This window comes from Bidens hawaiensis, unplaced genomic scaffold, assembly GCF_021521415.1.
Source record: "Bidens hawaiensis isolate Kalapana, Puna unplaced genomic scaffold, B.hawaiensis_p1.1 tig00020677_1, whole genome shotgun sequence".
Taxonomy (NCBI): Eukaryota; Viridiplantae; Streptophyta; class Magnoliopsida; order Asterales; family Asteraceae; genus Bidens; species Bidens hawaiensis.
The window spans coordinates 84,943-94,400 of NW_027493176.1; the positions used below are offsets into that span (position 1 = coordinate 84,943).

A 9,458-nucleotide genomic window follows, 5' to 3' on the forward strand; every position below is an offset into this window, starting at 1 on the left:
CTCCGGTTATGTTAAATTAAACGTTTAAACGAGCTGGTACTGACCAGAATCTGAACAGTGAGTCGGATAATAATAATAATAACAATAATAATAAATAATAATAATAATAACAATAATAATAATAATAATAACAAATAATAAATTTAAAAAAAATATCAGAGGCGGCATATAGAGCTATATGCCGCATCTGATATTCAGACAAAAAAACATAATAAGACAGATTTGATGGGCTTTTCTAGAAAAACCCACTAATACGCCGCGTATAGCCTTATATGCGACGGCGTATTAGTGGGGTGTGGGGGTGTCCCTAGCTGGACCCTTTAAAAACTATATCCAGCTTTTTAATTTTAAAAAAGAACAAGACTTTCGGCACATGTTCCCTAATTTTTTTCATCAAAACTTTGCCCAGTCTATTCGATTTTTTTTATACTTTAGATCATTTTATGAAAATTTGTTTTCTTTTATAGGGTTAAAATAAGTACGATATTTGTTGGAATGATAAAAAGTAATCTAATCAATTAAATATAAAATAGGTGAGAATTTGACTTGATAACAATATTTGAATTGTGACTCTAAAAGTCTAAATGATGATTTTGCTTACAGTTTTGGTTAAAGATTTGGCATTCTATATCCACAAAACATTCTAGTTTGACAAATCCAAAAGTTATTATAAGAATGTAATTTTGAACAACTCTGGTAGATAAATATTTATCAAATTTATAACAGTGCATGTGGCCTGTGGCTAGAAAAGAGTGCCAAAAGAGAAACTACAGTCGTTAATGATAGCCTACCTTATAGGTGGGGTGTTAGCAGTGAGAGCCGTTTTGGCATATGTGACGGTGCTGATTGGGGTCGTGTCAGCGATGGCCGGTAGGTTTCGGTTGGTTGTGTTGGCAACAACTGGTAGTTGACCGTGGCGTTATGTGATGCTAACATTTAGACCCGTTGCAGGTTAGCTAGTTTCATACCTGAGCGACTCATTCTGACTCATTGTATATTCTGAGTGACACATTTTGACCTATTGTGTAACGAGTGATCTAAATTAACCCATTAAGCTAACAAAAATTACCCACATCAAACCCAGCTTAGGTGCAACTATGACAGGAAACTACATAGTGCAGAAAAATGATACCACAACTTTGGTTTGCTTAAACTCACCAAGCTCGAGATTCGTGGCCATCTAGTTCCCCGAAAACAGAAACTAGCTATGATTAACAGATTATAACAAAATCGATGATCAATAAAACAAGAAAAAGTAGTTAACAGTCTTTACCATACTCTCATTCAAATGCAGTTGTTTAGATACATGAGGTCTCAAATTCAAATTAAACAAATAAATAATAATATTGGTGTTGGTATACATTCACTTGACATCGTTCCCAGCTTCTAACATCAACTTGTAAAGCACAAAACCTCCCCGATGGCAACCGGGCATTTTGGATGCCATGCTCTCCAACTCACTCTGAATTATTTACAAAAAATTTAAAACGCAACCAACAAAAATGTTTATGCAGGCCAACCCAACTCACCCTGTTTTAACCACCTGTCTTAACCCGTTGCACAAACCCACCCACTTGCTACATATATTTTGAAAAGATAAAAATGACAGTATATAATAACTCACGAGACCGATAGTATATAGTTTTGTTGATTCATATCCATCTTGTGCGCTGGAATAGAGTTCTTGGACTTGTGTTGATTGAAGATTGCACTTAATGAAAAAAAATGCAACAGGCCTCACATTCATTACCCTGCGTGATATACCGATAAATAACGGCTCGCTCTGCATCAAACCAAATTGTAACACATTAAAGTGTTTCTTAAAACCTCATGAAATAATAATAATAATAATAATAATAAACTTGGATAAATTCTGACCAAGGTTGCAGCAGGTACTCCTATCTCTTCAACCACTTCACGGATAATGCTGTCAAACATCTCCTGAGAGACTTTACTGTTGCTCAATTCTGAGTTTTGCAACCCGTTTTCACACTTATGTGATGTAATACCAACTTCATCCGGCTACAAACGGTTGACTTTTTATATTAACATAATCGGCCAGAAGCCACCAATTATTTATTTTGAGAAAAATAAGGAATCTGTACCTCAGGATGGCCACCTGGAAAGACCAGGTATCCGGGAAATTCACCAACATTGTTACTTCTTTGGAGCACGATAATCTTATTGTCAACTGTCTCTACAACTGCACCATTACCCAATGGACTTGAAGTGTGTTGACATTGCTTGCAGTCATCTACAAAAATATCAAATTGAGAAATATATGCCTTGAATGTACGATGAAAAAATGGATAATTTGTTTTGTTTACCTTCAGATGAAACAAGAAATCTTTCCCATAAAGGATTTAAATTTGTCCCCACAAACGTCCTATAATCGGTTAGACCAAGGTGAAAGCATACATTGGGTCCCACGCCATCATATCGTCCATACTAAGTTGCAACCATAAAAATAATCAGAGTCATGTTTATAATACTGTTATCTTAAATTACATCCAAAATATTGATGATTAACAGTCGAATGTAACACGACGAATTCGATTACTTAAAACACGTGAATGTGTTATAACTTTTGGACATGTTAGATATATCAACGCACCCTAAACTTTTTACCATTGAACAATGATGAGTTGTGTTGAACTCTTTTATCCCATATCTGAAAATGAGATAAGAGGAAGCATGTTAGATGTATAAAAAGATACGTACACCAGATGAATTTATTCAATCTGACTTGCCATTAACAGAAGAAAGCGCCACTGAACGAAAAGTAACTAATCCTTAAAACTCAAGTACCAAAAATATATATGCTGAACAGAGAAAATTTAGGCGAATACTACACACAGCAAACCTTATAATTTGATGAAACAAGAACATCAAAATGATGCTACTGCCCAATTTAAAAGGCTTGATTTATTGGAGTTCACATTATCTCAAAACCTATGATCGTTATCATACAATGATAAATTAATGACTAGATCACTAAAATCAAACAGAATCCATTACCCTAACTGATTCTTCCTAAATCATATTTCATCCATCCAAAATTTTCACCATGAAAGAATCAAGGCTACATGTACAGCATAAAGCAGTGTTTGACAATAAGTGCAATATCATCAGGGATAGCCCATGCCCCTACTCAACCTTCTATTATACCAAATAAACAGGGCCGTCTCCAAAATTTCGGGTGCCCCATACGAGTATAAAAAAAGACCCTTATATATAAAAAAAATTTGTAGGACTGACGAAAACTATGATAACAATTGTAGCAATAAACAAAAACAAAACAAAGTCTAACAGCAAACAAATAAAAGTTAAACGAATTGAGAGGCTCTTATAGAAAATTCTTTTATATATATCTTTTTTTATTAAATCCCGCCATCTGATAACGGATCCTCAGCAACGGCTGAGGCCCAACCTACCTCGGAGACGGCCCTGCACATAATATTTTTTATATACAACTTTTGTTACGGACCCCCATGCTCGAACATTTGGGCCCCTTTTCATTTTTCTAACCCTACCACTTGATGCTTAAACAATCATTTTTCTTATACACTATACATGCATATCAATACATTTTACACCCTGTGGATGCTTATACATACATATGTGCTTATCTATGATTATTTGGGTTTAAATATTTTTTTTTATTTTTTGCATAAGTCACTTTAACTTAGAATATTACACCATGAAATTCTGAATATGACAGTTATAATTGTTAGAAGAAGGATTGCCCCGACCCGTTTTGACAAGTTAAAACCATAACTAGATAAACTGTTGGGGAAATTCTGAATAAAATGGGTATCTCAGATTAGATTTCTGAGAGTCGTGAATCACTTTCAGATCAAATCTATTTGTGGTTCACAAAAGAATTGGTCGGATAAAACTCAGAATTGAGAGGAAGATTTTAGTATGATCTTGCCAGAACCAATGTCGTTGATCAAGAAACTGTTTTAGAACCAATGTAGTATCATGCATTTAAACGCTCCAATTTTTACGAAATTTAGTTAAATTAAGTAATTTTTATAAAGCAACATATGTACTAAATAAAAAATATCCCAGCCAGAGCCCCTTGGATTACCCCCCAACGTTACTTCTTAGGTATCAGGATATTAATCATAATAAGATCAAATACCCTACTTATTTCGATACATATTACAACAAAATTGATCAACAAGTTAATCCCCAATTACACTAAATATAAATATGTTTATCTGCCCTAATTTCAGCTCCCAAATTACATCTAAATGGAAATAGAGAGAGAGAATACCAGAGAAATGGAATTTTCCAAGTCAGCGTCCGGATGTGGAACTCTATCGTACGATTCGTCTAAAATCACCGACACCTGGTAGTAAAAATCAACAAATTGGTTGGAACTATTCGATAAATAATTAGAGATCGGAAATGAAATTGACCTGTGAAGAAGAGAGACCAGAGGGACATGAAAGAAGCAGTTTGAATGCATTCTCCATCACCTTCACAGATCTTCGCAAACTTTCACTCAACACCATCTCACTAATACCATTTTTACCCGCACTTTGTGGCGCCAGTCGTGGGCATAAGCTTTGTCTTATTATAATTAGGGTTGGCAATTCGTATCTTTAACATGTTTAACTGGAATGAAGCGACGCGTTTAACAAAAGTATCAAACATGAATACGACTCGTTTAACTACTTTATATGTCATGACCGTAAGACAATTTTAAGTTTCATGTAACAATAAGGGAATATGATGGAGTCTAGCCTACTAATTTCAATTATTTAAGAAAATTAAAAAATCACACACCGCAATTTTTTGCTTAACAGGTCTTATCGTGTATTTAACAGGTAACCACTTGCCACCTAATTATAATCACTTCGTATCCTTAAAGATATACTATTTACAAAAGTTTTGACACCAAACACATCTAGTGACCACCAGAGTACCAAAAGTAAAAAAAAAAATTCTGTTTATAACTTTTCAAAAGCTTAGAGATCTTTGAAGAGTTGCATGTTAAAGTACAAACTTTGTGATAATGTATTTAGCAACATGCTTAATATATGAAACAAAAATCATAAGCCTTGCTTAGATATTAAACCTCTCTAAAGCACAAAAGGCTCTATGTATACCAAGTGAAGCAAAATAAGATAAAAGTTAGAAACATATGGTTCATATTTATCAAGTGAAACAAAATAAGAAAAAAAAAAGTTAGAAATACGTGATTCATATTCAAAGTTGATAAATAGTTGATTTAATGAGTATATGGAAAAATGATTTTTAATATATATATAACGTTACATTGGTGTGTTTTAGTATTTTGTAAATTGAAAGCAATTTTGAGTCAAAATGATCCAATTAAGTTAAAAAATCCATCGCATATAGAACAAAGAAAAACTGTGAAAATACATTATAAAATCAAAATAAAGATTACATAAGTTAATGAATCATAACTATTTAAAAACAAGTAAATAGAATTTGTATATATGTCTCTGTATATATTGTTATTGTTATCGTCGCCTTCTAATCTATGGTTAAAAATACAATCAGTTGTAAAGTTCTAACAGATTGTCAAAATCATCTTTGTTGCACTTGCACACCCATGGGAAGGTTTGGTTGTTGTGTATCGATGGAAGGGGGGTGTTGGGGTTGTTGCATAACCGAGGGAGGGTTTGGGTTTTGCTTGTTAGGGTGAAACCATGAAAGACTTGATTGAAAGCCATTCTAATCGAAGCTATCATCGTCACCTCACAGATCATCAACATTCAGTGTAGGGCTGGCTTCTTCAACATGTATGTTAGCATGAACTTGAGGATAGGGATGAGTTCGGTACCATACCTGTACCGAAAATACCAATTCCGGAAAACACCAAATCTTGAAAGAAGTGAAGATGCAAGTTGCGCATTTATAGACGTTCAAACTATAACTATTACAAAATACATCAATTGAAAGATTTTATTTTTAAATTTAAGTGTTTATTTAACTTTTTAGTTTACGTTTTATTTTTGAATTATGAGTTATTTATGATTTAATTGTAAATTATATTATGTTACTGTATTTAATAATATAATAAATATAAAAAATAGTTTGATTTTATTTGTTGAAGGTGATGATTTGATGGTTTATCTATGTTAGTTGCTGTAAAAGAAAATAAGTGACCGGAGAAGTTTGAAATATAATGTGGATATATTGTTACAAACACTCTAATTTATTATAAGTCATTATCAGACTTATATATTCATATATCTGCTTTCAATTGCAATCAATTGAATTGAACGGTTACGATGCAATTATAATACCTCATCATTCTTCAATCGAATGAAATTTTACTTGAAGCCCGGTGCTCATTCACTGTCAACAATCTCTACTTCAATCGCTTTTGAGAAGACGCAATTGGACGGTATGTATGTCTAACTTCTGGCTATTAAACTTGAATTGTGTGGAAATTGGGACTACATCTGATAGCACTGAATGTTTTTCAGAGTAAAAATACAAGCTTCCAATTGAACAATACATTCCCCTCTAGCCTCCCTTCACTGGTTTGTGGAATGGATTGACTGACTAACAACAATCATCATCTTTTTATGGTGCAGTTGTCCAATTCAAATTAACTACTCATATTATTTATGGTGATGGTGGTGGCACCACGACTATAAGTCTTCTATCATCTTATCAATCATCGTTTCCATCAACTGTTACTTTTCGGCATCTGAATATTAACTTAACGTAACACAGATATATGAATATAATCATTATATTGATACAGACACACTATATTCACTAACCCTACAAATTACAACACCTAATTTGAATCACTGAGGATAAATAATAAGGCTGAATTACAAGGAAAGCAAATCCTTTACCACTTACCACGGAGCTGCTATATCCAGACGATTCGCAATCGAAGCATGGTAACATTTCATCGTTTCTTGATTAAGTAGTGTCAACTCACTAAATTGTGTATCAAAGTTATTTAGTTTATAGGGATTTTTACATATTTCTCCTTCCTAAACCTTTGAAATTACATATTTCCTCAAAATACAAGTTTTTAATGCAAAATGTACAATGCTCTTTAAGCATGATTTGGGGAAATATGTAATTTCAAAGTTTAGGAAGCGAAAATATGTAAATGCCCCTTGTTTATATATTGAAAAAAGTAACATCATAGAAGCACAAATTAATTAGTTTATATATTGAAAAGCGTAATATTGTTTAAAATAAACAAATGGGAAGTATTGTGGTGGATTCATCGTTATCGGTCTCGTGTTGGTCGGCGATTTTATCGGAAAACATTTGGGCTGGCCAACTGAGTCAAAAGGAACTTTCGGTTCGGTTTCCATTTTGCGTGTAATGAAAACTGAAAAACCACCAGAACCGAACTTATGAGTTTTCATTTTTTTTTATTTTGATATTTAAGTAACTTCTAAGAATTTAATAAATAGCGTAACCCAAATATTTTAGTTCAAATGCATAATAATCAACTACCTACTAAATAACGAAAACATTTAGGTCCAAATTCATTATTTTGGGCTAATTTTCCGGCCTAAAAATTTTAACCCGGATTGCAAAACTGAAAACAGAAACCCAAAAAACTCAAACCAAACGGTTTTCAAAAAACAAAATTTCGGTTTGGTTTGAGCCCGAAACCGACCCATGGACACCCCTACTTGACCCGTTGTATATTTTCTTTTATACTAATGAATGCGCGTTTCCAGGGAGGTGAAATAGGCTGCTTCTGGCTTCTATACTCTATTTGGATCAGGTAAACATAGTTTCAGATCACATATAAGAATATAAAAAATAACTACATGATGGTATGAATTTTGCCTCTTTTAAAATCTTTTAAATTTTAGGAATATCATTTACCTTATCTTAGTCCTCTTGTTCATGAACAGAGCTTCTTGTGTCATTTGTTTTTTCTATATACGTTCTGCGATCATCTCGCGATAAAATAAAAGGGTAAAACTTTCTCATTTTTTCATCTTTGCATTATATTTCGTCGTTGGTAATGCACTAATGTGTTGATTATTTTGCAACAACAATATTGTTACAATAAATACTTAAATATTGCATTTTTGCCCTTATAGCTAACTTTTATGATTTGAAGCATTTGACCTGTCTGAGGTAAAATAAAACGCAACCCGAATCGACCCATCATGAGTAAATGGGTCGAAATTGCACGTCTAAATGTATAACTAACATTTATAATTTTTGTTAGTGGAATGTTACATACTAAAATATATTTGCGGACTCGAAGATACGCCAACTATGTAGAGAGAAATGAACATATGCACACTATAATATTCTTCCTATATATTCTGTTGGGGTTAAACCAGCAATTATGAAGCTTGCTAAGGTTGTGTTTAGATCAATACAAATGCTTAATTTTCTTTTCCTTTATTTATTTTTATTTATTTTAATATCTTAGATTGAAGCGGCTCTGCAGTCCCTCCAAAATATGGTTGATCTTCCATTTCTTAATAATCCCATGGATAGTAACAGAGCTGTTAACGATATACTCGAATGGCTAGCTTTAATATTTGGATTTCAGGTAAATATAGCTCTTGTCCTAGGTAGCTTTTATAATTCTATTTTACTTTAAATAATTTTGTTTCTGTCATATAAATATGTTCACAAATGAAGAAAGGAAATGTTGCAAATCAACAAAATTTAACGTTGCTATTTGCAAATATCGATACAAGGTCCAAGATTTTAGAAGATGGCGAGGAGGTAAAGCTTTCACCAACATATTAAATAACAAAACAAATCACAAGTTATATAATTTGATTGCACTTATTAATTATCATTTTGCATATTTTATAGTTGCATAGCCACACGATACAAACATTAATGGATAAATTGTTCAAGAACTATAATACATGGTGTGATTATTTGCACTGCACATCAAACCTCAAGTAAGTTATTCTCAATATTTGAAAGTTGTAGTTTTTATATAATATTTTATAGTATACTTTATTGGTGGGATATACTGAGTACGATGATGATGTAAGGCTGTCTACATCTTACCCTCCTCAGACCCTAACATAGCTTTGCTATTGGTGGGATATACTGAGTACGATGATGATGATGATGATGATGATGATGATGAGTATACTTTATTGTTTTTTTAATCACATAGGTTTCAAGCTGATGCAAATAGGCAGCAGTTAGAGCTTCTATACATCGGGCTCTATCTACTTATTTGGGGTCAAGCTTCAAATATCCGTTTCATGCCTGAGTGTATCAGCTATATTTTCCCCAATGTATGCTTATTTATCTCAAAGTTAAGTTTGTGCACTTTCTGTTATACTTGTATATCATAATCAATATGGAATGAATAAATAAATAATCAAACCGAAACTACATAGTTATCGTACACGCCTTTTAACGTAAGATAATATTAGTTATCTTCTACAAATTTTGCGTAGTTACCGAATTATTCTTGAAAGATCTTTATTCCAGTCTTGAAG

General features: G+C 32.9%; 1 protein-coding gene and 1 long non-coding RNA gene across 2 annotated transcripts; one reads left to right on the forward strand and one right to left on the reverse strand.

Moving 5' to 3' along the window:
• Window positions 1-1,313: 1,313 nt before the first annotated feature.
• Window positions 1,314-4,523, reverse strand: LOC143561455 (nudix hydrolase 9-like). Its single transcript, XM_077049542.1, has 8 exons — window positions 4,428-4,523; window positions 4,283-4,357; window positions 2,615-2,671; window positions 2,328-2,448; window positions 2,106-2,254; window positions 1,879-2,022; window positions 1,625-1,783; window positions 1,314-1,462 (listed from the first exon to the last, which is right to left on the reverse strand). Exons 1-8 carry the CDS (start codon window positions 4,521-4,523, stop codon window positions 1,364-1,366), a joined length of 900 nt encoding a protein of 299 aa, XP_076905657.1. The 3' UTR covers window positions 1,314-1,363.
• A 4,133-nt stretch (window positions 4,524-8,656) lies between these two features.
• Window positions 8,657-9,219, forward strand: LOC143561456 (uncharacterized). The gene is made up of 3 exons (XR_013140304.1): window positions 8,657-8,718; window positions 8,812-8,903; window positions 9,128-9,219. It is a non-coding gene; the product is annotated as an uncharacterized LOC143561456 (long non-coding RNA).
• The last annotated feature ends 239 nt before the right edge of the window (window positions 9,220-9,458 follow it).

Bases quoted from the DNA above. Each gene is read 5' to 3' on its own strand.
- LOC143561455 (XM_077049542.1), bottom strand. From the start codon at position 4,523: ATGGTGTTGAGTGAAAGTTTGCGAAGATCTGTGAAGGTGATGGAGAAT. The intron at 4,358-4,427 runs GTCAATTTCATT...TTTTACTACCAG, and splicing joins CTGGTCTCTCTTCTTCACAG to GTGTCGGTGATTTTAGACGA. The intron at 2,255-2,327 runs GTAAACAAAACA...ATATTTTTGTAG, and splicing joins ATTTCTTGTTTCATCTGAAG to ATGACTGCAAGCAATGTCAA.